General features: G+C 34.3%; 3 protein-coding genes across 4 annotated transcripts in view; all 3 read right to left on the reverse strand.

Moving 5' to 3' along the window:
• Window positions 1-1,079: 1,079 nt before the first annotated feature.
• On the reverse strand, window positions 1,080-7,033 carry LOC144440280 (uncharacterized). Of its 2 annotated transcripts, none has more exons than XM_078129629.1 (6): window positions 6,900-7,033; window positions 4,366-4,733; window positions 3,286-3,411; window positions 3,092-3,142; window positions 1,997-2,117; window positions 1,080-1,638 (listed from the first exon to the last, which is right to left on the reverse strand). In XM_078129629.1, the coding sequence occupies exons 2-6, from the start codon at window positions 4,610-4,612 to the stop codon at window positions 1,542-1,544; spliced, it is 642 nt and encodes a 213-aa protein (XP_077985755.1). In that variant the 5' UTR covers window positions 4,613-4,733; window positions 6,900-7,033; the 3' UTR covers window positions 1,080-1,541. The 2 variants fall into 2 exon arrangements, with proteins under 2 accessions (XP_077985755.1, XP_077985754.1); XM_078129628.1 differs by having other exon boundaries at window positions 3,235-3,411.
• Window positions 7,034-9,248: 2,215 nt separating this feature from the next.
• LOC144440476 (MAM and LDL-receptor class A domain-containing protein 1-like) lies at window positions 9,249-22,139 on the reverse strand. Its single transcript, XM_078129859.1, has 11 exons — window positions 22,097-22,139; window positions 20,070-20,187; window positions 18,917-19,158; window positions 18,634-18,768; window positions 17,481-17,627; window positions 16,551-16,813; window positions 14,647-14,698; window positions 13,351-13,500; window positions 11,709-11,906; window positions 11,121-11,179; window positions 9,249-9,461 (listed from the first exon to the last, which is right to left on the reverse strand). Exons 1-11 carry the CDS (start codon window positions 22,137-22,139, stop codon window positions 9,249-9,251), a joined length of 1,620 nt encoding a protein of 539 aa, XP_077985985.1.
• Window positions 21,575-27,622, reverse strand: part of LOC144440266 (uncharacterized) — a 7,265-nt gene continuing 1,217 nt past the window's right edge. Inside the window, exons 2-5 of the mRNA XM_078129605.1 lie at window positions 26,423-26,821; window positions 25,145-25,462; window positions 24,120-24,249; window positions 21,575-22,454 (exon numbers count right to left, since the gene is read on the reverse strand). Of these exons, the coding sequence (XP_077985731.1) occupies window positions 22,376-22,454; window positions 24,120-24,249; window positions 25,145-25,462; window positions 26,423-26,821 (926 nt within the window). The 3' untranslated portion in view covers window positions 21,575-22,375. The remainder of the gene's footprint in view (window positions 22,455-24,119; window positions 24,250-25,144; window positions 25,463-26,422; window positions 26,822-27,622) is intronic.

Raw genomic sequence — 27,622 nt, forward strand, 5'->3', positions numbered from 1 at the left:
CTGTCATTTCAGCAAATTTCCGGAGAGAGATTAGATATAATATTGTATGGGCAATACCGTGTATTATGGTTTATAGGTAATTGCACCGCCTCTGTGGAAAACTACGATACATATAATATGTACATCTATATACAGTGTATGTTACGGGTAACACCATTTGTTTATAGGTTGAGTAGATTTGCAAGTAATAGCTGACTCACAGTTTTTGTCTGTTGTGTTTACTTCATAAACCTGCTAACTACCTCCATATCAAAGTATAAACACATTAAAAAAATAAGCTCAACTCAAAATTTACTTTTGAATATTTTTTATTACAAAGAAAAATAATATGTATTCCTTGGCAGCATATTGATATTTGTAAATAAAATACAATTCAATGTAACTTATTATATAAACTTATGTCATAACATTTGAAATATGATAACTTCTTCATTTCAATACTTTCTAAGACTTAAGATAAAAACTTGTACACTTAAACAGTTTAAAGAAAATAACTTATTCATTTCATTATGATAATGCCATGTGCGTCCATTTACACTGTTAACAAAAAAGAAGATTGAAGAAAATTTGACATTTATAGAGCTACCAGCCGTCACTCTTATAAACATTGTCGTAAACGTATTTACATAAAATGTCAACTTTTCCTTACTAAAGGCTCTATCCCGGTGTTATAGTTGATACAATACTATAGTTAATGTTTTTATATGGCAATTGAATGTTAGCTGCTTAACAACATATATACATGTATACAGTATGTACACACATGTACACATGCATACATACATACATACATACACACTTACATACATACATACATACATACATACATACATATATACATACATACATACATACATACATACATACATACATACATACATACATACATACATACATACATACATGTATACATACATACATACATACACACTTACATACATACATACATACATACATACATACATACATACACACTTACATACATACATACATACATACATACATACATACATACATACATACATACATACATACATACATACATACATACATATACACATAAATATGTATAAAAAAAATCGGTTCCAGTTCGTGTAACCTTTTACCTTGACAGGTATTCAGAGTAAGGTTTTGTAATGTTTGTTCGTGTATCATAGTCATAATATCATCATCCACAGCTGGTGTAAAAACCTTAATGTTGCATGAAGAGCTTGCAACTGGTATGATAACTTGGGACTTCCAAATTATAAGCGTTGTAACTAGGTGATGAACTTCCAATGTTTTATCATTGAAACTAGGTGATAAATCTCCAAAGCAGTACTTTTGTAGCTAGGAGTTGAATCTCCGCCATCTTTCAAGTGGATGTCGTTATGGTTCCATTAAGGCAATAATTTACACCATTGATGTAGTTATTGCCATAGAATATCGATGGTCGTTATTCTGTGTGGCATTATTATCAGGAATCCCACTTCAATAAAGCCTCGATGACCTTGGACCAATGTCTCTACATGGTGTGGCATTTTGACCCGATACATTCGGGTTTATACCGCCTGCTCATTAGACTGCCTGTTTTTCCCCAGAACACTCGATGTTCTTTGATCCCTCAATCTAACTGTATTGCTGTCGACGGACATGTTCCTACAATAAAGAACCACTATGATTATTCCTTAAAGTTCATGTCTAATAATCTAATAATTAATCTTTCGCCATGGGTACTGTCCAAAAGTGTGCCTACTTGAGACGAATAACACGTCAGAAAAAACATCAACTGCTGCAAACTGCGAGAAATTCATGATATTCACACCCAAATTCTAGAAAGTTATTTCATTTATCTCGATAATATGAATGTAATTATTTCTACCCTTATATTCATCCACTCTCAAAGTTGATCATTTTATAGATGAACGTGAATTTTTGAAATACAGGAAACTAAAATTATTGTATCACACACCTGTACTACTACCCATAGTGTGAATAGAATTTGTTACGTACGTACCTTTGGAAATCGAGTTGCCTTTTTCTCAGTTTCAGCAAGAGTACGATTAGTGCAACAACAGCAAACACAAGAAAAATAATGACACCAATTAGCACCAGGAAGTATATACCAAACTTGTCTCCTAGAAGAGGATAAGTTGAGAATATTAGACGTTATTAACATATTAAAGTAAAGTGATCTCTAATTTTCGATTTTATAAAATGAAAAAGTGGTCGACCGTTTGAAGTTGGGGGAGGGGGACATTAAGAAATTTCAAAGTTGTCACCAATTGGAAATATTGCATAACCAGCCTGAATTATGTATATGAAGTGCTAGCTTCATACCGTATTAATGTGGACGGTGCATCCAAGGTCACCCGCAAATACACCCCTCTCCCCAACTCCTGTCTCGGTTAAAACAACTTCAATGAAATTCCCTAACTTCTCCGAAAACAAGTAGACCATAACTTAATACAATCTTACAAATTTTCAAAGACTATTTTTTTACATTTACATGGGAAATATATGTGATCAAATTAGCACAGTCATGTAACATTGTTATTCTTCGGGTCGTGATTAAAAATGTACTTACATTATATACGCGTAAAAGATAAATAAAGCTAACGTATAGCCATACGGATAAGAAGGTGGTATTTACTTGCAAACAGTATTTTATTTAAACATGTAAAAACGTTGTTATTATACGTACAGGAAGTGATTTGTAAACACACTGGGTAAACAGCAAGTAATAACATTATATATGCATCGTGACGTTTCATTACATGGGGAAACGACCTACGCATGTGCAGACTATTTGTGACGTAGTAATTGCTTGTGTTTACATAATCTATTTACAAATCACTTCTTTAGACCTGTAGGTGCCGATGATAACAAACTCTTTTTACACATTTGTAGCTATTTTAAACTTATTGAGTTTAATACAAATATGGTCTTGGGCTATGTTGTTTCACAAAGTCTATTTTTACATTGCCAAGTAGAAAAATGTAGTAACAATCGCTATTGATTCAAAACTCGAAATATATACCAATGTCTCATACGTAAAGCAATTAATATTAATGAAGCAGTAGTCACGCGGGTCACGGGCATAGTTTCTCACCTTCGTTTTCAGTCTCCAAAGCGTCGTTAAACTCTTCGTATTTCTGTAAATCTGGAATACAGAAGGTTTGTATAAGTTAGCCGTTCTAGAAGTTATCCAAGTAGGTATTGACAATGAAGATAGTAATTACTTCTTACTGTCACCTTTTGTAAAATCATTCGAACGAGTAGAAGTATCTGGCCATGGATGTTTACCAGAGGCTGACGTTCCTCCGAGCTTTCCACTTGCTTCTGGTAAAAGACCTTCCTTTGCGGTTGTCCCAGCCGATTCGTCATCCGATGATGTTGACATCAGCATTGTGTGCTCAATGGAACCAGTAACTACAATAAGAGGTTTACAATTTATTTAGCTGGTAAAATATTTAAGGTTAGCCAGTATTTAAGCACGTAAAAAGATACGCAATATATATATATATATATATATATATATATATATATATATATATATATATATATATATATATATATATATATATATATATATATGTATATATATATTCATATGAGTGTAAGTGTCTCGCTGGAAAGAACAATGCTCTTCAAATGTTATTAGCAGAGCACTATAGACTTAATTCAAAAGAATAAGGATGTAATAAATCGTTACTCAGAGTTTCACGCTTCGAGCGATCTTCAGACGACTAAATTGGGATTGTCAAGGTCGATACATATACACTTAATGTTTGTATGTATATATTGCGTAACAAGATGGTCGGACTAAACTATTCCTTATGGGCGTTTCACCCACCTTTACCCAATCTTTACCCTGTGACCCACCTAACCACCATATCTGAATATGGGTAGTACGAGACGCAGTACCACTTTTGACTGTCTACAGCCCCAAGGGGAGAGATCACCAGGGTAAATTAAGTGAAAGGTTGAACTTCGTCTCATACTCATCACATTTACAGATCCTCTGGTGGAAAGACATGGTCAAATATGACAAAATATTTCGTATATACATATATATTGATATATTTGAAGCCATTTTGCCTAGATGAAAATAGTTGCATACAGATCGTCTTCAGAGGTGATTAGTACGATTGCTGTATACGTATACTACATTACGTCATCAGAGAATTCAATATAATATGTATACCAAAATATATTTTTTTGAGTTTTATAGCAAGAGATAATTAGGTACTACTTAGTATGTAGGTTTATTTTTAAGTAGGTTACCATGATACAATTCTTTTCTAAATTGAAAATACAAAATAACTACCCAATCCTCATCTATATGGCCTACTTTAATACATCTCACTACATCTCACTACTCACCTGTAGTTGCAGTTTGATAAACTTCAAAGTTACACCGCCTTCTGACGATGTCGTAATATGTTACATCGATAAGAAGAAAATATTTTCCTTCACCGCCAGAGTGCTTGACCTGTACGGATGCTTTAAGCGTGGATGGTGACGTGGAGTCGACACTCACTGAATAGTTATCCGATTCGCTTGCTTTACTATCACCTCTTGTTATTTGAAGTGTCAGGCACTTTCTTGGTTCGGAGGAGAAATCTTCCATAATGCAACTGATATTGAAAATGAACTTTCTAATGATAGTCCAAAACTGACGTTGCAAGATAGTTGTTGTCCAATAAATCCGGTCACTTCGACGAAACGTGCTGGGGACGTCGTAGATGGCACTGTATAGAGAGGAAGAATTGCATTTGATGTCAGTGATAATGTATGACAGTGATAGAGAACATTCAATGGTAATGCTTGTGATGGAGCTATCTATGTGGAGGAGAAAGGGAGGTGGATTTATGTTGTCTTTGCTAGACAAATGTAGTTAAGTAAGTTTTACAAATTTAGCGAGTATAAGTGTGAGTATAAGTGTGATTGAGGACGATGACGACTACGGTGATGGTGGTGATGGTGGTGATTATGGTGGTGGTGTTGATGGTTGTGATGGGGATGATGTGGTGGTGATGGTTGTGGTGGTGGTGGGGATGATATTAGTGACGGTATTGGTGATTGTTATCGTGACTGTAGGGTGAAGGTGGCAATGGTGGTGGTTGTTATAGACAGTGTGGCTGTGAGGTTGGTGGTAGTGGCAGTACTAGTGGAGGTGGTAGTAATGATGGCAAACTCCACCACCACCACCACAAATGTAGTTAAGTAAGTTTTACAAATTTAGCGAGTGACGTTACTTATGGTGGTGGTGGTGGTGGTGGTGGTGGTGGAGTTTGCTTGTTGACGTGCTCAAATATCTACTCAACATATTTGTGACATTTGTAACAAGACTAATTTGGCAACAAAGGTCTAAACTGACCTGTACTCTCTTAAACCTGTAAATACTTTCAACAATGAATGACAAATAACAACGTTACCACAACGTAGAAGCATTTGACATTTGTAAATGAGTTAATAATCAAATGTTACAAGACGTGGAACATGAACAACAAAGGAATGTTTGACCTTTAGCTAACAGGGCTCATAAAAATGTGATTGATAGAGCATTTTCAAAATAAATTAAACCATTTAGACAAAGAGAACTTACCATCTATAATTAAATATACACACGTTAATAACATGACTGATTAATGTTTGATTTTAACAAGCGGGAACTAAACTCTAAAGTTACTTTTAACAGACTAAACTAAACTCTAAAAATGCTGATAATACTTTAACGTGGGAACGACCTAAACCACAGTATCTATCATTCTATGTTTACGAGGTAAAATCTTTAAAAGAAAACTTGATGCTATTTCAGAAACCATAGACACTGTCTGTGCACAATCCCAGTATGCGAACTTGTGCAATAACGATTTCTGAATACCAATGTATATTATACGGGCGTGTGATGAAACTACGTAGTGAAAGTAAACTGATGTCTCATCACCCACTTATGTTCCCACGTTTACCGTTTACCGTTTAACGTAAACAATGGCTGCTTTCCTTTAACAATGACGTACACTTTTTTAGAATCATCTATAGTCTGAAATCGTCGCAAACCATGGCCTCTTTTACGGCACCGTCCAAAAACGTACCTTTCGTTATTTCGTAGTGTCGCGGGAGAAATAACAGCCCTGGTTTGCGAGAATGCTGTCTGGAAGTATTGTCCATTCCGTTATGATTCTAAATATGAATTTCTCTCGGTTTTTAACGTTATTTGTCGAGTTCATAATTTCATTGTTCTTGTATAAGTGAAAGCTTAACTGTTAGTCATCTAACACCATGACGTAGTCATTGCCATCTTGGTGTTTATCTATTCACCAAAAAAACATCATGGAAAATCCCTACGTTCATGGGCTGTCTCGCTTACATACAGTGCTTTCAAACCCTGGAGAAAGGGGATTCCTAATATTCGTATTCCAAATTTGAAAATGATAACAAGCACATTCCACCTATTTCGTAACCTGTAATCATGTCTGCAACGATATCTGAAGAAGTGTGTATGAATGAATGAATGAATGAATGAATGAATGAATGAATGAATGAATTTTAATTAATTTTATTTAATTAATTAATTGATTAAATAAATAAATAAATAAGTAAATAAATAAATAAGTAAATAAATAAATAAATAAATAAATAAATAATTAATTAATTAATTAATTAATTAATTAATTAATGAAATTAGTTCCACCAGATATTTTCAAAGAACTTACATACGATACATATATACACAATGAATACAAAAGAAATGCATAATTGCTATCTAATGTTTAACCCGGTCCAGACGTTTACAAATTCGTAACTATATGCTTAAAGTATCGGGAGTATACATTTTCACGCTCGCAATAGCAAAATGGCATTTGCATAAAATTAAAGTATCAATTTTAGAAAGAAAAAAAAAAAACACTTACCCGTAACCCAAGCGAGGATGTATAATACACACAAAGACGTGCCGACTGACCTGGGTGTATAGGCCGACATGTTGCTTAAATCAGTTTAAAATATCAATCTACATTGAGACGCATCGGCAGGTTAACATTCTAACTCTGACTGCGTGTTGACAAAGCAAGCTATTATATCTTAAACGTCACGTCAGGAAATTCCCCATCTGTTCTAAATCGGGCATTTCCACGAACGATGAACATTGCGTGATTCAGTCTAGTCTGTGATGTCATTACAGCGTCAGATTCATGTGATCGTGAGCACGCTGGCATGGGTTCAAAGGTTATGAAATACAGCACATATTTGTATAGCTTTCACTGAATATTTTAGCGATGTGTGTATCTGCGTCTGCCGTTTGATTAGATGTATGAATTTATGCCTATATGTGCGTACATACACCTCTGTGCGTACGTAAGCATGTAGAGGAACGCATACACACACTAATGAAGTCTGTATGTCTGTCTGTCTGTCTGTCTCTCTGTCTATCTGTCTATCTGTCAGTCTATCTGTCTGTCTGTCTATCTGTCGTTTCAGTGTGTATGTGAGTGTGTAACGCTGGATTAATATCACAGCCACTGTCAGCTCAAAGGAAAATTAGTTCACGTATTCTGCCATGTCGTAATTATTCTTAGTTTTTACTGGATAGGATTTATCACATTGCGTATCAAACGACAAGTTTTTATTACATTATCTACAGAAAAGAGGTTAGCAGACGCATTGTTCGTAATATAATGACCCAATTCTTTATATCGTACCTCACGAGATGTATTAAATCATCTATAAATAATCTTTATTCTGGCAAAACGTGATAGTCTGTTCACTACGCTGTCGAGATACGTCGTTAGATGGTCGTAAAAACATGACTTTGTTCGCGCCCTATAATCAACGCCTCCGTTGAACAGTACATACTTGTTGAGTTTTCACACTAAACGCAGTAATAAATCACACGCTTTGAAATAAACAGTTCAGAAAAAATGACCCAGAAGCATATATCGTGCAGTTGTCATTCTAGAGCTGGGTTAACTGGAGCACTAACATGATTCAAATTTCACTTTTTAAAAAAAATCTGAAACATGTAGTAAATGGCAATGCTTGAACAGAGAATGTAATCTCGTCATTTGTAAATGTTTCGAAGTCACGCACTGAAATACCAGTATGATAGAATTAAACAGTGAATTTAAATCTGCATATGGTATATGATTTAAATGTCACAAACCGAAAGGCCAATGGCCTAGCTATGTAATGACATGTAATCATTTGAAATTTGACTGGCGTAAAATTACTTTGATGTACGTAAGGAAATGAAATAAAATTCTGCACAGAGAGGGGAAAACAATTCTTTATTGATTTAACGGGTTGGTTAAGGCAGAGTTGTAAGATACAGAAGTTTTGAACGATAGTGTGATATTGCAATACTAATATTTTCTCATTTACAAGACTTCATTTATTACACAACTTCGAATCATTGGAACATGTTAAGATTACTTCTTGTCATAATTACAACTTAGTTGTTATAAAATTGGCAGTAAACGATCTAAACTACGATGTGATAATTTAAAGTGAGGTGTAATTATTTTTTTTTCTATTCGTCTATAGCAAATTGCTTACTCATTATTTAATGCTCAACTATAGAAATTCATAACTTGAGATATATAATATTCCACATGTAATATTTAGTAATTACTTGATTAGATATGTTGTTTGGTGATAAGCTCGACTGGGAGGATTCTAAATCGACAAAAATAATTTCCGGAGTGTGGATTCGATTACTCTATGGCAACATCTTCGATCTTGTTCTAAACTGTCAGTGATGGTTTTGTTGACAATTTACATACATACATACATACATACATACATACATACATACATACATGCACACACACACATACATACATACACACACACATACATACATACATACATACATACATACATACATACATACATACATACATTTATCGCATATACAACAAATTATGCCTTCATCAAAATCTAATTTCCACTCTAAGCCCAAATTCTACTCTATTCTCGTATGAAACATAACTATGATATGTTGAACTAAAATAGCAATTTCACTTAAATGATATAAAGAGCATCAACTGATTGATAACTCCTCAAAAATTACCCAAAATTTGTTCAGTTATCGTGCATAAAAGAAATCAAATTCACATATGATATGCCATTGGAGTGAACATATCAACCACAGTAACAACTGCATAGGTCGGCTACATCATGCTGTAGTATCGCATTATGATATTTTTATTTGCAAGAAAAATACAAGAAATTGTAATGTGAATATTAAGAAAGATGTTACAGTGTTACTGCAAATTATAGAGTGCTTCTTGTCTAATACAAACTCTGAATTTAATAGTCATATATAAGGCTAAAACCATGTTTTCTCTTTTACACAACTGACACAGATGTTGAAACTGGGTGTCAGCTTCCAGTGCATTGTGTTTGGATGGAGACATACCACCGTTATCCATCCCACCGTACATTGGTACATATGTCTTGCCACTACTGCTATAAAACTATAAAACAGAAACATATCAATAAAATATGAAATGACAGCATTGCGTATCATTGTCCAATACTCAAAAGAATGGATATTTTTTATCAATTCTCCTGTATAGAATGTGCTTATGATGTATTCTGTAACTAGCAATTGTATGAGAATAGACAGTGAGGTATTTGTATTCTTTAAATAAGCAACCATACTATTAGGCATGTCAATGTAATGCTTTATTAGGGATCTGCCAATCTTGAATTTAGGAGCAAAACGTTTCGAACAACATAAATTGTGCTTTCCTTTTTCTTTCTAATTGCTATAAGTCGTAATAATGAAAGTCTCTGACATTTACTTGCACTGTTGATTGATTTTTGTTTTTGAGAATTCTACAGACATTGATTCAAACATGTTTATAGAAGGCTTTAGAGTGCAACACAAGGAAACAGAATATTTACAGTACATGGCAATGCCTTTCCTACATTATAAATCTATGTGGTTTCAGCAAATGTACTTCTTAACACTGTGCACTGTCGACTACAAATTGTGCATTATATTAACCAAATTAATTATCAAATTCCAACAGTGCTACATTGAACATTTAACCAGGCATAAGACGTGCTAACCTTGTCCTCTAACCGCCCTCCAAAGTTTAAAGTACTAAATGATGAACTATTCCTGAAATAAACAGTACTAGACAAGAGAGATTACAGAAAAATTATGACTGTGTTTCTAACGACACCCCCTGAAGACTGCTCAGTGTATAATGAAAAAAATGAAGTAGTCACAGTATCACTAAGTGAACTAGATATATCGTCATCCAATGACGATATTATGTATGTCATAATATCACTAAGTGAACTAGAAACAATGTCATCATGTGACCACATCAAATAGTCACAGTATCACAAAATAAATAAGAGAGTCATCAAATAACAAAATATGAAGTGGGGACAGTAGTACTAGTTGAACGAGATACAAGGTCATCTAGCATAGTATCACTAATTTACGTGTGTTATCTATCATCAACGTAGTGACGGATGTATGCATTACTGTTAATACAGTGACGTAGCTTGTATTAATGTCACCATACCAAGGTCTGAAAGGGTATTAACATAACATAGTGAAATCCACTTTAAGTTTAGAATCCTAAGTTTCTCACACCAATCATATCAGTAGATACATGTATGAAATGGTGTTCAGTCATACAGTGATATGGATTGAGAAGACAATGTCTAAATCGAGAACATTACCACCTGCCTTGAGAGGATACCGGACACGTCAATCCACGCCTAAGAAAAAAACCCATGGGATATAACCGAGGTGAGGCCATAGCCAAAACATTTACAGTCACTAATTACACGAACCGTTAACTTTATTGTAGCAACGTGAAAGAAGCTACTCTGTGTTGTCACTCCTCTTTAAATAATAGAAACTGGAATATAATGAGATATGGTGATTTGTAGTGTCCGAAATCGAAAGTGTATTAATCTCTTTATACTGAACAGTAGAATAACTTGCTCCTTTTATAAACTATTTGTGACGATTACCATTACGAAACCTTCAAGTTCCCCTTTCCCCAAAGTGAAGAATAAATGAAGCATTGACTGTGGAACAGTCAAGTATTGACATGACATGTTTTGTAACTAGTGTGGAAGGTAGGTAATACATTGCGAATACAGACTTGGTCCCCGGGACAATATAGATGATTGCGTGGACAAAATCCGACAAGAGTAGCATTATCTATGGAAAACAGAAGAAAAGATCTCAAAAGAAATATAAGCATTTAGGAATTGTGACACTTTACTAGGTGGACATGCCTGAGAGTCGTCTCGTTTTAAGAAAGAAAACACCGACCCTATAGTTTCTGTACCACTGAAGGGGGGTTCCTAAATACAGAAATATCACCCTTAAGCACCTACATTGTTACTGTATTCTTTATAATTTCGCTCGCATAACATTTATGGAAAGGTGTGCTCACGTACACATCTCTACTTGAAATTGTATTATTAAACACTTCATCTTAAACTTCATCTCAATCTTCATATTAATCCTAATAAATAACGTTATGACAGACATTCAGTGACCGAGATGTTGTAGTTTTAAAATATGATATATGCTCGAAAGGGTATCAGGTAACGACTATGCATAGCTAATTTCTAGTGATTGAATATTTACTCATTACCATACATCATATACAGGATACAGAAACACCTTGTACTATAATTACACAATAACATACCACATCTCATCTTCCATTATGATAGCATACCTGGATGTAAACACGATTCCGTAAAAGTCACATCGTCAATGGCAATGTCAGATGCATTAGCGTTACCCATGAAAACTTCAAAGACGACTTTGAATGAGTGAGTATTACCAATCACAACATTAGCATAATTCCATCTATCTCCTTGGCTACTATGTTTATGCCATATGAGTAATCGTGGTGCATTTTCTTCACTAGATTCTGTATACAGCTAAATTGTTAAAGTAAATTGATAAATGTGTTAACCCCAGGAGTGCTGATAGTAAGTGGGGATGATGATGATGATGATGATGATGATGATGATGGTGGTGGTGGTGGTTGATATCATAACTATCAGTATACATTTCACACTGATACCATACATTGTCTATACGAGGTCTTTGTCGATAGGAAAACTTCATTTACAACTGAGACTTCTGAGTTCTGAGAAAGTATGAACATAACAGAGTGAAATCCACACTTTAAGCATACAGTGATTTGGATTGAGAAGACAATGTCTAAAACGAGAACATTACCGCCTGCCTTGAGAGGATACCGATACCGGAAACGTCAATCCACGCCTAAGAAAAAAACCCATTGGATATAACCGAGGTGAGGCTATAGCTAAAACATTTACAGTCACTGATTACACGAACCTTCAACTTTATTGTAGCAACGTGAAAGAAGCTACTCTGTGTTGTCACTCATCTTTAATTAATAGAAACTGGAATCTAATGAGATATGATGATTTGTAGTGTCCGAAATAGAAAGTGTATTAATCTCTTCATACCGAACAGTAGTACATTTAATAGGCATGTTAGAATAGACAAGATAGTCTCAACAAATTCAATTGATACACAAATAAGCAGACCTTAGAAATCGTTCATCGAATGTAGGAGATAATAACATATGATATCCAAAAGTCTACTTAAGTATGCCAATATTACAGTGCTAGTCAAAACCTTTGATTTTCTAAGATACCCAGAAAACTTAACTATTGTCTCAACATGTTGATGCAACAGTGATAAAGCTATTTGATGGGCGTTGGCTTATTTGTAGTTTCAATAGAGAGTCGTCCCTTAAAACTAATTATTTAGAATTTCATTAATTCGCATTGATGTTTTGGGACTTCCAATGTTTCAACTATGTTGATCACAGGGTGATTAGAATTGCACAAGAGAAGAACAAATATTTCTCATTTGTGGACACATTGAAGATCACATTTAGTTTGTGTGTATCTTAGTAAACTGAAGGCTGGGTTACTAGTGTCTGGATTGTTTCAGCTTGTAGTTAATATGCCACGTCTCCAGAGATGTTTATCTGTTGACTGGAATATAAACCCACTTGAGGAGAATCCCCTCTTGAATGTTGCTTTTACAGGAAACCATTATTGTATTTTAAACGCCTCATAAAAAGTTGCTATATAATAAAGAATTTTAGTAAAAATCCGTAAATAGCAATATCTTCCCGTTTTTCATAAAAAATACTAACGTTATCATAATAAATAGTGTAAAGTTCACAAAATACTGGTCAATTTATGTGAAATGAAGAGTTTGGGGTAAACATTGGTTCTAATGTCGTCACCAGTGTTATTTGAAATAAAGTTAAATCTTTTCAACCATATATATTTAGGATTTGACATGTGGCTGGCTAAATAAACACTTACTGTATAAAGACTTTGAGGTGTGGTCATATCTTGGTGCTATAACTGGTTTTACCTTTGTATCATAACCACTTGCTCGGTGCCAGTTAAATTTGTCATTTGGAGTACCTTCATACCATCCACACTCATTACTTTCGATGTTACATGTTGTAGCTATGTATAGAACAGAACAATAGAATCAATGTCTCTCATAAGGGTAAAGCTTTCTAATATATGTTCCTACACACATAGTTTGAATGCAAAATTCTGAGCTATAGCTGTCATACCCTTAATTAATTACTAATAAATTATACTAAAACATAACATTTGAAGTTTGCAGACTTAAGATATTGCCTAACTACCGAACAAAAATAGCATTTATGCAAATTACAATTATAAGTTACATTAACAAGATCCATGAACCATTTTTTATGACATTTGTAGTTTCCAAAACCAGTACTTATGAAAAATATTAATCGCCATTAAAATGTACATCAATAAGCTATATTAAACATGTGTGCTTCAGCACATGTACCGAAATGATATCAAATTTGAAGTTATAGCCCCATTATCATTAACTATGCAAAGTATAAGGTACATGTACAACATAGATAGGAGTGGTTTATTATGGTTGATGTTTCTACTAAGTTATATGGAATTTGAAACGTGTTTCCTTACGATATGGCCTAATTTAAGTATGTAAATTAATCATTAATATTCATAAGAAAACTATGAAAACCTAGTCAGCTCTTAAAATGAGCACAAAAGGGCGATGTGTAACAAGTTCCGTTAGAATTGATGTAGAAATAGTTTTTAAGATATTGTCTTCAAGGATGGACGCACAGACAATAGACAGACAGACAGACAGACAGACAGACAGACAGACAGACAGACAGACATATATACAAAACCATAACATAAACTTCCCTTGTGAAAGTAAACAATTGAGGTATCTGGAAGACATAGAATGAAAGTGACCGAAACACATGAGGCAACATTTTACTCAGTAAGTATTACTATCGGAACTGTGCCACTGAGCATATGTCACGTTTTCTATGTTTAAGACTTCTAGTGTAATTAATAGATCTACAGGAATTGCCAGACCTGTTTAACTTACGGCAATCGACTTCATCTGAGTTATCTGTGCAGTCACGGGCGAAGTTACAGTATTGAGAGGCATCAATACATGCACCATTTGTACATGTAAATTAACCAAAACCACAGGGATTACCACAAGGTGTTGGAGCTGATAAATAACACACAGAAAAGTATTAGAAAATCAGAATGATAGTACATTGGTACATGTTAATAGTTACATACATGTTACAAACTCTTGCTCATCTTTAAGATGAAAATGGAGAACTAACTGCTGCTAAAATTGAATTAAAAAATAAATATTTTTAGATAATTTATTTATAAACTTGACTTAAATTTGCATATAATTACAAACTCGTCAAATGAAAAGCATCATGGCTTTAAAAGTTGTGAAGTATACAAATGGACCACTTGAGTCACCCACCATACATTTCAGATTACAGAGTCGGAAACCAAAGAGCGGACATACTTGGGTCATGGGCCATGAACATTTCAAATTATAGAATCACAAACCAAACTCCGAGCACTTTGATGTCACGGGCCATGCATTTCAGAATGAATAAACAAATAAATAACCAAACACCAGCATTGCTCTGTCATTGTATAATTGATCTCATAATCTAGAAACAAAGATTTTGAGTATGATTTTTAAAAAAAATTATATTTGCCCAGGAGTAATATGGTATATAGACACCTGAATGTGATTTGTTTGTTTTCATCCTAATAGTCAGTCAATGAATTACTTGTTTGTGAATTAGTTATAATGATATTTATCTTTCTTTAACCAATATTTCCAGATATTGTGACCAATTGATTAACATATTTTAACAGCGTTTAAGTAAAGTCACCCATGGTTGGTGGATGAACGGTAGCTACATTTGGTTCACCTGAATATTAAAAAAAACCCACATAAATACTGTTCAAACACGGCACTAGTAACTCACTCATAACTGCCCATGTATTGATTTTGTTTGTGTGCATGACATTTTCTTTCAATTCAGATGTCAGAATTTCAAGTATTTGTGTCTCCTTCTATAAACATGCCACCAGCCTTAGAGGCCCTTATCTCAAACACACTACTGTGGAGTTTGGGTCTAGAGGCCCATATCTCCCACACACTACTGCGTGAGTCTGTCTAGTATATGGGTCGGAGTGCGTTAAGGTTACACACACAAGTGTGTAGGGGAATATACTTTCCTCATACTTCTATCGGGATAGAGAGGCCCAAATCTTCAACATTTCATCATGGAGGTGGGGAAGTGGGGGGGGGGGGGCATATCTTCCACAGTCTAATGTATAAATATTCTGCAAATTACCGTGGCGGCAGGAAATTAGTTATTACTATGTAAAAACAAGAGTTGCACTCTATAAATGATAATTAATACAAATAATTAAAATATGAGAAAACATACCTATACAATAACCATTGCTGATAACAACATCGTCAATTGCAATGTCACCTCAGAACCATGTACCAATAAAGATTATCTTAGATAGAATTACAACAATTATATGGTATTATACTTTAATAGGGGTCTAAAATTAGATGAACGGATCCAGCCTTTTTATCATAAAAAGTTATTATAACGAAAAACACTATATATTTTTATAATTATAATAGAATATAAAAAATAAAAGACATGTTGATCTAAATAATGCAACCTTGAAATAAATAAATGCCTCGTGTTGTTGTTTTTCCTATCTGTCAACATCAATAACAATGTCGAAAATGCAATCATCATCATCATCATCATCATCATCATCATCATCATCATCATCATTTCTTCTTCTTCTTCATCTTCTTCTTCTTCTTCTTCTTCTTCTTCTTCTTCTTCTTCTTCTTCTTCTTCTTCTTCTTCTTCAAATTCTTGTTGTTGTTGTTGTTGTTGTTGTTGTTGTTCTTCTTCTTCTTCTTCTTCTTCTTCTTCTTCTTCTTCTTCTTATTTGGAGAAACATCTTTGGCGTGTCTTTTGGAATGATTGAAACCATTAATACATTTAGAAAGAAATCTGGATCCCCACACACATGGATTCATTCATTAGTAAAAACTACTGTTCGGCAAAACATAAACTGTTTGTGTAAAATTGATCAGTAAATACGTAAAACTTTAATTCGATATGAAAACTTACCTGGGACTCCTTGACAGTTTTGAAGGGGACTTTACCATAATTCCATTTATCATTTTGATCACCACTTAATGTCCATATGGTATCTGGAGATTCTGGGTTATCGGCATGAGTGACGTCAACTGTGAGAGTACCCATATCACTACCGTACATGTAGTACCAGAATTCTAGACATCTATAGCCTTGTTCTGCTGAAAGGACTTCACTGTACAGCTTAGCTTTGACATCGGTACTTGACCCTGAAGCGTCCATCAACAGGTAAGTGCCTGGAAATAATTTGTAAGAATTAAATTGTTGTTTTTGAGTTATGAAATAATTGACCCTGGTTATAGATTGATCAAATGAAACAGAGATACTTCAACAAATACAAACATGTGACATACAGATCTGAGAATCACTATTACATTTATACCTGTACAAACTGTATGGACGAGTACGCTGTGAACATTTCTTCTTCTGATTCTTCCAGTGTAAGTGAGAGTTTATTCTCTACTGTACTCAATACAAATGCATATTATAAACACAGCGTGAATAAAACATAACATGGCTAATTTTCATTCCTGTAGTATATAACATTACTAACATTTGAAGTACCGATTGTCTCTTTTTTCTGCTCTTTGTTCTTCCTCGATTGATAACTTGTTTTCTTTGGTTTTGTTTCTATACCTAATGTATTAGTCACATTATCTCTACTTGTTAGTAATGTCTGTACTTAATATTACTACCAGTGATGCTCGTAACATGGGAAGTGGGCCCCAGACACCAAAGGTGTGCAATAAATAAACAAATAAATAAATAAATAAATAAATAAATAAATAAAACAAATACATATATTTCTACTGTGTTGCCCTTGTTCATGCTTTGACATGATTGGATTTGATTTGATATGAAGTGATGTAATATGACGTGATGTAACTAATTATATTCTGTTACCAGTATCTAATCCTGTTTTATGATCTACCGATGGTCCTGTATCATCTGTTCCTTTACTTCCCATGTTCATTATCCAGTATATGTCTTCATCAACCAATTGCAAACTGTTTGTCCATGAGCATCGACCATCTTCGAAATTACACTCAGCTGACAGGGTTGTCATACATTTTAAGTGATTGACAGGATTCAACAAATTTCAAAAGGATTGACAGGGTCAGAACAAATTAAAATTGATTGACAGTGTCACAAATTGTGAATGATTGATAAGGTCTACTAGAAACAATCTAGCTAAGATTAAATTTAATTTCATATGTACTATAACTTGTTGTTCAAATAACTATCATGACAACATAATATGCTTAACGTCATTTCAAGTGGACATCTGTCTTGAGTGACTGATATTACATTTACATAAATTACAAATTATTTTATCAAGTTATAACTTATTTGGAGTTGTACAGTCACCATCCATGATCTCAAAGTCATCTAATGCTACGTACCCGGTGTCAACATTAGTACGTTCAATTTCAAACACAAGTGAACAATTGTTCTGTTGTCTTATTCAGACGTGCCAGATTCCAACGTTCTCCAAGTGCTAAATCTCGCTTCCACACAGGGTAGCTCATGATGTTATCGCTTTTAATTCGTACACTTAAGACACCCATGGTAATACCACTTATAGCGTATAAGAATTGAAGACATCGTCTTGAGTTTGTTGTAAACCTCTTAGAGATATAACGAGCAAGTTGTCTACTTACTCAGTGACGTGTATATAAGGGTAGAATATTTCGTATTTAAAGAGCTTTAGAATTTAAAGCAATGACAATATGTGTGTATATGACTAGCGTCATGCATGCATACATACATACATACATACATACATACATACATACATACATACATACATACGAAGTAACTTTAAAGTGAAATGGTGGGGGAAAAATGTTGTTGTTTTTTTTCTTGTTTTTTTTATGTTTTAAAAAAATTCAGTGGTATATGTATATGTTTAGCATTTCTCAAAAAGTAAGGGTGAAGATCCCATATCTTTTTTCTGGTTTCTGCCAGTATAATAAATGTACTTGTCAAAAAATGCACGTTCGATCAAATTCTTTTTACTTTTAATTTTACATATCAACCTTCCCTAATGACATACCGTTTATGGCTTCATATGTATGATCCAAGGCAGGGCCTACATTAGCATCGCCTCTGATGGCAGCCCAATTGAAATCACCACTGATATCGTGTGTACCAGCACATAATCCATTTTCAAAATCACAACTCATAATACCTGCAAGATTAAGAAATCTATTACATAAACTATTACGTTGTAACATTGATACGAACGGAATAACCAACAAAATGAATCATGAGTTTGACATTCCATGCTATATTATCATGTGGTGGTTTCTGTCGATAATCTGTAATGAATACTATACCTGGTGAGCAATAACCATTTTGGAATGTGATGTCATCAATGGCTATGCCACCCAATATATTGTATCCCTGTACGGCTTCCAAAACAATAGTCCTCGATTCATCTGATGGCACTAGAAGATTAACCTTAGCTTGCATCAACTTATCTTCATAGGTAGTTTTTCTACTCCATACTGTACTGCCAAGTGTGTTACTCTTCAAATAAACATTCGATGAGCCTATGTGTGCTCCGTACATGTTGTACCTATCAACGAAATAATAATCAACGTCAAAAACCAACTTTGCAGTCATGATATAAGCATATAACCTTGACGATGGAGGTCAAGGTGAAAGGTCAAGTTGTATGTAACAAGTGTTCATTTATTTCATTTCAGTCACCCAAACAGGGTACACGATAACATTCTTCCAAATTAGCATAATGTGACATTGGGTAAATTGTATGCAACACATTTTTAATTCATCATCACCACGTTGTTTGTTACACAAGAAGAGGTCTATGAAAAGTTTTATTGTCTTTAGGTAAATTTCACACAATTTGTTTTAATGATATATGGAGAGTTACAAATTATTGTATTTAGCATGATTACTGGGCACAGAAAATGATCAAATATTGTTTGTCGAAAATAGAATGTATTCAGTAAATTACATTTTATTATACAAACACATATCAAGATGCACAATAGAAATCTTAAAACTACCACACCACCATATCAGACATGTGTATCATTTCGGCGGAAGAAACACCATATGACGTCATGTCATGTGATCAGATCATGGTCTCAGGACAGCTGGGCAAGTCTTGTTTACCCCAGGATGTATAATCAGGTGGGCGTCACACTGGCGGTGGCGGTGTTTAATATGTTCCAGTGCTAATCCTAACTTCAGTATACTGTTTTCTCCAGTGGTCTGAGTTAACATGCAAATATTTTTACCAGTTCTGAACGAATCTTGCAGAAGATTTAACAAATATAGGTAGCAAGTTTGACAACAGGCAGCTTAAGAATTTTTGAGATATCATGTACAGAGACAGACAGACAGACAGACAGACAGACAGACAGACAGAGACAAACAGACAGACAGACAGACACCCCCACGCACCCCCCTCCCCCACATACACGCACATTGCGAGAGGTTAAAATTAATATCATCATTTACCAGAAGGATAAACACTTGGGCTGATTAGCTGAGAACGAGACACTCGGACTGTTGAGTCTTGCTGATTCACCAACATCGTTATCCTCGCTGTTTTCTACATAAATGTAGTAGCCATCCACTGCAAGGAAACACCATAGAAACTGTCATGAAAACGCTTGTTTTTTGTCAAGTTCTATCAGGGGCGTTGCTATTACATGTGCATGCTTAACTAACTTCTGAATGTTCTGTAGTGTTAGTTTGAGGGTCTGCTTGAGGGTCAGTTGGTCAAAGTGCGAATACGCATACTCTGAAGGTAATGTATATGTCATTGTATAGTCATGGTTTGTATTGTGTACTGTCATTGTACAGTATTGTATTGTATTGTATTGTATTGTATTGTATTGTATTGTATTGTGTTGTGTTGTGTTGTGTTGTGTTGTGTTGCGTTGTATTGTGTTGTATTGTGTTGTATTGTGTTGTGTTGTGTTGTATTGTATTGTATTGTATTGTATTGTATTGTATTGTATTGTATTGTATATTGTCATTGTATAGTAGTGGATTGTAATACATACGTACATACATACACACATACATATATACATACATGCATACACTCATACATACATACATACATACATACATACATACATACATACATACATACATACATGCATGCATGCATGCATGCATGCATGCATACATACATACATACATACATACATACATACATACATACATACATACATACATACACACAAATACACATACAAATATACATACATACATACATACATGCATACATACATACATACTTACACACACATACACACATACATACATACATACATACATACATACATACATACATACATACATACATACATACATACATACATACATACATACAAACATACATACATACAAACATACATACATACATACATACATACATACCAATCTGATTAAAATCTGATGTTAGATAGGCTGGTTTTCCTGTATTTACCTTTATTCCATCGTTATTGCGTCTTTTACGTTAGTTTTTTATTTTCCTGAAAGGCGTTCGTCCAGGAAAATAAAAAACTAACGTAAAAGACGCAATAACGATGGCATAAAGGTAAATACAGGAAAACCAGCCTATCTAACATCAGATTTTAATCAGATTGACATACATACATACATACATACATACATACATACATACATACACACACACAAATACACATACAAATATACATACATACATACATACATACATGCATACATACATACATACATACATACATACATACATACATACATACATACACACACACAAATACACATACAAATATACATACATACATACATACATGCATACATACATACATACATACATACATACATACATACATACATACATACATACGTACGTACGTACGTACGTACGTACGTACGTACATACGTACATACATACATACATACGGTACATGTACACTAATAAAGAACATTTTATATCATTTTATGAGTTTTCTTTTATTATGGTGAATACTTCTACTTTCAAAGTACACTATGTATATATGTCTCTACTTAATAATGATAAAAAAGCTAGAAAATTCATCTTATGAGGCTATGTACAATAAATATTCAATAAATTCGGCAGCAATATATACATAGCACATTGTGATTTAAATACTGGCCAGAAAAATTCTTAATATCTGAAGTCCTCTGCTGGTACACCGCTGGCGATGCTGACGAGACATAGGTAAAAAATTGGGATTCGTTTCCAAGAAATGTTTTGTGGCTATTTCTACATGGCCAGGATACTAATTACATATTTGTTTATCCTGGAGAGTCATAAACATTGACAGGGTTCATAAAAATTAAAAAAATCATCTTATTTACATTAAATATATTCAAAAGGTCTACACATACAGCTCACTGATTGCGTTTTAAGTACTGTTCTTTAGAAATAACTTATTTAATTAATTGATGTTGATTTAAAATCGTCAGTGATAATAATACACGAATTTTTCTGTACGATTGGGGGACTGTCACTCTATTCGTCAAACCTTCGAGAAACGTAATCGGTTGGACGCAAGCAGTTCTTGTCATATTTCAGCGCTGGTAGTTGTAACTTGTAGATAAAATGGAATGTTCTGTTAGTGTTAACACTATAGATACCACAGTTATCACTATAGTTACCACAGTTATCACTATAGCTACCATAGTTTTCACTATAGTTACCACATTTATCACTATAGTTACCATAGTTATTACTATGGCAATCCAGAGAAAAACTGGGAAGCACCTGGCCAAAACTTTAAGTATTGTCAAATAATATTCCGTTTTTATTCACTTTCATTATACTCATTAGGGACAGCTTTCGTGGGTGTCCTCACCGCCTCGTTTTGATAGTAAACCGGTATTCTGTTGATTCAAAATACAAAGAAAAAATACATAAATACATCTTACGTTCTCGTAATTATTTGAAGTTATGCTTAGATGTGTGATGTGTTACAAGCAAAAACTGAATCCATTCTGACTTGTGTTTCTGCATAGCTTACTTTCTTCTGATGTAAGACATAGACACTGTATATTGACGAAAATATGTTTCGATGAACAAATAGTTAACTCGATATGTGTAGTTAGTGGATACTGAATATATTCCACGGATACCCGTCCCTTAAATTACTGAAATGAAGATAATGATGTGTAATTATTTCAAAGAGCGTGACTACAATAAGTATTAGTAATTATGAGCAACATTATTGATATTGGGGTTTGTAATATTTAATAAAGTTATCCAATTAATGTTAATTACTGCTACATAACTGTTTTCTATCATTCGCTATTGCATATTCTCTTCAGACCACAATAGGCTGTACCTTACAAGAATACGTATTAATAATTATATATAATCCCATGAAATCAATGTTAGTTTTACGTCATAATGCTCCGAGTATGATTCCGCGGACTAATACAAATTCGAGCCGGTAGGCGAGAATTTGTAGTCCGCGGAATCATACGAGGGGCATTATGACGTAAAACTAACATTGATTTCATGGAATTATATATTTATCACATAACTAAGTATTTCCCCGTATTTTTCTGAAATTTTAAATCGTATTTTACGAATACTGCATCATTTCATCGCACTATATTCTTCATCGCGTATTAAAAAATGGCACCCGATGGCTATGCAAATTACATAATCGCGTGACCTGTCGCGAGGTCAAGCTTACATGTATGGTATCGGTCATACTGTTGTGTGGTTTCATACTGTTGTGTTGTTTGGTTTCTCAACCAAAATTATCGGTTATAACCTTGCGATGTACATGTAATATCGAATTTAGTTTAAAACGTAAGTAGAATTGTCTGAATACGACTTTTGTGCCGTCATTTTAATAATATTTTCTCGGGTTGTGTAAGTTCGGAGATCTGAGCTCGACGGAAAATCGGAAGTATTAAGCTTGCCGGCTGCTACATCGATAATCTACGTGATTTTTAAATAGAATAAAATGTATCAAATTAAAATAAAAGGACTTCTACGTATGAAACTCATGCCATCCAAGGATATATGTAACGTTACTAACGTAATGTATGCATTTACGTTTTGAAAGCACATAATTATTACGATAAACTTGATCGTAGCGTAGGATTGACATGAACACTCGAACATTGAAGGTACGGAGAAAAAATAGTTCGGTAGAACAGGGGTGATATGCTCTGAAATCACCCCTGTTTGACGTCACACAGTAGAAGATATGCACGTATTTATGTGATAATAAGGTAAACAAACTGGTTACCTTATCAGTAAAAAGATGTGTACTATGAGGTGAGCATAGGATCATTGTGGTTTGAAGTGTAGAGGTCACTGTGGGGTCAATCTGAGACAAGGTTAACGTCATGTCAGTCCGAGGTAATTGCGTGTTCATATTTTTTGTCAATTCTGGCTTAATATGACGGTGACATTGGTATTTCATTATTATGCGGTCAATATCAGATCAGTGTGAGGTCATTACAAACGTCAGTTTAATGCATAAAGTAACATTTTTTTTATATCAATGATAATTAGATTTAAAACATACATACCTGCTTCCCTGTTTTCTATTATTTCGTACAATGACTATTACTAAAACCACAATGAGACAACAAAGGGCAATAGTCACAACTGCCATTACAGGATAAAGTATATGAGAAGCCATATTAGTTTCACTTTCACCTGCAACAAACAAATCAATTTTTAAGATAAGTAATTTTTGGCTTATTACATATCCTGACATGACAATTAGAGTACAAGCCATTTGACCTTTAACCTCTCTAAAATGTCTACATTGCATCGTCCAGCACGACTACCATTTTGCCAACATTGTTACATGTTCATTTAGTGAGTTACTGAGGTGTCTATATATCGAGGGGATGCACAGCCTTAAGGTGATTAAATTGCAACAACTATACTTAAAATGTAAGATTTAACAATACCATATGTTAGTAAGATTTTTGTCGAGGCATGCGCAGTTGACATACCTCCTCTAATCTATTTTATCCTGTTAAAACTCGGTATGGTTAAAGTTACAGATATAGATGTCTATTGAAGATTTCTTAATGATATTTTGATAGATAAGAAAATGAACTCATTCGAATTCAATTTGTTTGGAAGACAATGATAGCAGTGTCTTACTTTATGTTCGAGAAATGTTGCTAAGTGGATGAAAAATTACTACCAAACCAGAGTGACTATAGTGTTTCTAGTAGGCAACACGATATTTATGATGTCTCGAAAATGTAACAAATTAATAAGGCGCTAGTATATAAAATGATACATTTTATCTCTCTGTGAACACAAATCAACATCACTGTCAGATGAAACAAGGAATATTCAAACACAAAACTGTTTATTTGTGTTCACAGTGAGATAAAATTTAACATTGTATGTGTGTGTATGCATGCTGTCAGTGCCTGTATTTAGTTTGCATAATTCGTAGCAAAAAACTTCTGAGATGTTAAAAACATTGAAACTCTTTCTTGTTTGGTCCTAGTCAAAATATATGCATTGATAAATTTGACAATTTTGCTCAATAAGCAAAAAGAAAATAAGAAATACGATAATGCCTTACCTTTATTCTCTTCTAGGGTTCTGTATTTTTCTTCTGATTTTGATATTGTGACTGGTGGGAGTTTCGCTTTGTTCGTTGTAGTTGGCGGCAGTGATGCAATTTTTAAAATGTCACTTTGTTTTGGTAAAGTCCCAGGAGTTGTAACGTCAATAGCTGTCACATGTACAGGGGAATGTTTTGAAGTGATAACCAATCTTGGTCTATGGGGTCTTCTTCGTTGTCCTGCCAAATGTCTTGTTTGTATTGTGTTGTCATGTGGACCAGTGTGAATACCATGTGTAGTGGTAGCTAATTCGTCTTTCTCAACAGGTCCTGTGTCTGAGAGGAAATGAGGAAAAAAACGAAAAAAAAAGATTTAGAAAAAATAGCACCAATAGCGTTTTCCTACAACTGTACAGTTTTGAAAAATGTTTCCCATCATGCTAGGTGTAGGTATTCATTTGCTGAATGATTATCAAGTTGCCTATCTAACCCTGTTATTATCTTTGCAATATGAAAGATCATTTGGCTGTTGCTATGGGCGTGGTCATGTTGCTAGATATATTTACACATCTATTTTGAATCTTTATTCATTTGTATATTAATCCTTGTTGTTATCTTTGCAATATATATATACTCGTTTGACTGTTGCTATGGGCGTGGTCTTGTTGCTAGGCGCATTTACATACATGTTTATTCACATGTCTAGTAATCCCTGTTGGTATCTTTGCAATGTATGTGATCATTTGGCTGTTGCCATGAGTGTGGTCTTGTTGCAAGGCATATTTGCATACACGTTTTGAATGTTTATTCACTTGCCTCCCAGATGATGTTATTGACCAAAATATACTGCCATTTGGTTGTTGCTTAGGGCGTGGTCGCCATGGTTGCTAGCGCTAAATGTATGTATGTATGTATGTATGTATGTATGTATGTATGTATGTATGTATGTATGTATGTATGTATGTATGTATGTATGTATGTATGTACGTATGTTAATGGTTGATTCTTTCCTAAAAGCACAAATATACAATACAACAAACAAATATACCCACACCACACACATACACTCACATACACTGATATATATATATATATATATATATATATATATATATATATATATATATATATATATATATATATATATATATGTGTGTGTGTGTGTGTGTGTGTGTGTGTGTGTGTGTATACATATGCATATATATGTATATGATACTGAGTTGTTGAATAATTATATCATATTTGTTTATCCATATAAACATGATAAACCACCCCAACATTTTCTTTAACACTCACCTAATTTATCAGACAACTTGATTTTAAAGTCGTGAATTGTCTCGTGTCTTACAAATAGTGCATAGAAATCTACTTTTACATTATGGTCGCCTTCATCTGCGTTCGATAAATTGTCTATCTTGACGGCTACTGCCACAGTGTTTGTTGAAAAGATGAATTCTAGCGAGTATCCGTACGAGGCTTTCGACGCTCTATCATCAGGTAATCTCCACGGCGTGGCGGTGAGAACCAGGCGTGTTTCATGGTTCGGAGATGTCTGTGATAGTTCACCTCGAATGCGAGATGGGTTGTCGAAAGGTACTTCAATGCTAAAGTTGTAGGATAAGGGCTGTCCTAGGGAGCCCGTTAACTCAACTTGTTGGTCACCCAAGGCCCTTGGATTTGAATATTGGATAAGGACTGTATCAAGAGAGACAAAAATGATAATTTGCATAATTAGTATTGACTATACAAATGACATTAATAGTAATCAAGATGACAAAAGTTTGTTTTCAGAGTTAACGATATTTGAAATTTTGATACTGCATAATAAGAACAAATTATGTAAATTACTCATTAAAATCGAAATCTACACCAACAACTTTTAATAGAGGACTAATTCTTGTATAGCAACGTAGCTGGCATCGCTCCAAATTGTTATCACTTTCGGTTACCCTACCCTTCAATACTCCCCCCCCCCCGCACACACGCATAGTGGAATATCGGTAGTGTAAAACTCCAGAAGGAAAGTATCGCAATTTTGAACACAGAAATCATGGCTTTTTACCAACGACCTGTATATCGTTCGCGCCATGACCGCCATTCAGTCTTAATATTTGCGTACACATTATTTTACGCCGAGTGTGTAATGTAAGTAGGCCACACCTGTTCAGTGGATGTTTTCAAGTTTTAGTCAAATATGTTTGTGTTGCTGTGTTGTCTTCAGCCCGGCATAGTGCGGATGGGGGTTTTGAATTCGTTACGCTTATATCCCCATTAGTGGGAAATCAAAATGAATTCAAAATGCCAAATCGCCTTGACTCTAGGCTATGTTGTCGTCTAACTGATGTGTTTAACGTTCGGTTAAATTTATCACAGCTTTGCTGTTTATTTGAAGTCTATCAATATATCCACTCCACAAGTTACCATGACCGACGATTGCGTAACTACGACCAACCCATGCCAAACGTTTTTTTTTCATGCAGCGCCCTCCTGCGTTCA

This window comes from Glandiceps talaboti, chromosome 9 (genome assembly GCF_964340395.1).
Source record: "Glandiceps talaboti chromosome 9, keGlaTala1.1, whole genome shotgun sequence".
In the NCBI taxonomy this organism is placed as follows: domain Eukaryota; kingdom Metazoa; phylum Hemichordata; class Enteropneusta; family Spengelidae; genus Glandiceps; species Glandiceps talaboti.

What these genes read in the sequence shown, in the direction of transcription:
- LOC144440280 (XM_078129628.1), bottom strand. Translation starts at nt 4,612, where the DNA reads ATGGAAGATTTCTCCTCCGAACCAAGAAAGTGCCTGACACTTCAAATA. An exon ending in TTTGGAGACTGAAAACGAAG is followed by an intron (nt 2,118 to 3,091) that starts GTGAGAAACTAT and finishes ATCCTCTTCTAG; the next exon opens with GAGACAAGTTTGGTATATAC. An exon ending in AGGCAACTCGATTTCCAAAG is followed by an intron (nt 1,639 to 1,996) that starts GTACGTACGTAA and finishes TCTTTATTGTAG; the next exon opens with GAACATGTCCGTCGACAGCA.
- LOC144440476 (XM_078129859.1), bottom strand. Translation starts at nt 22,139, where the DNA reads ATGACAAGAACTGCTTGCGTCCAACCGATTACGTTTCTCGAAG. An exon ending in TACATATGAAGCCATAAACG is followed by an intron (nt 17,628 to 18,633) that starts GTATGTCATTAG and finishes CAACCCTGTCAG; the next exon opens with CTGAGTGTAATTTCGAAGAT. An exon ending in AAACTGTCAAGGAGTCCCAG is followed by an intron (nt 14,699 to 16,550) that starts GTAAGTTTTCAT and finishes ATTCAATTTTAG; the next exon opens with CAGCAGTTAGTTCTCCATTT.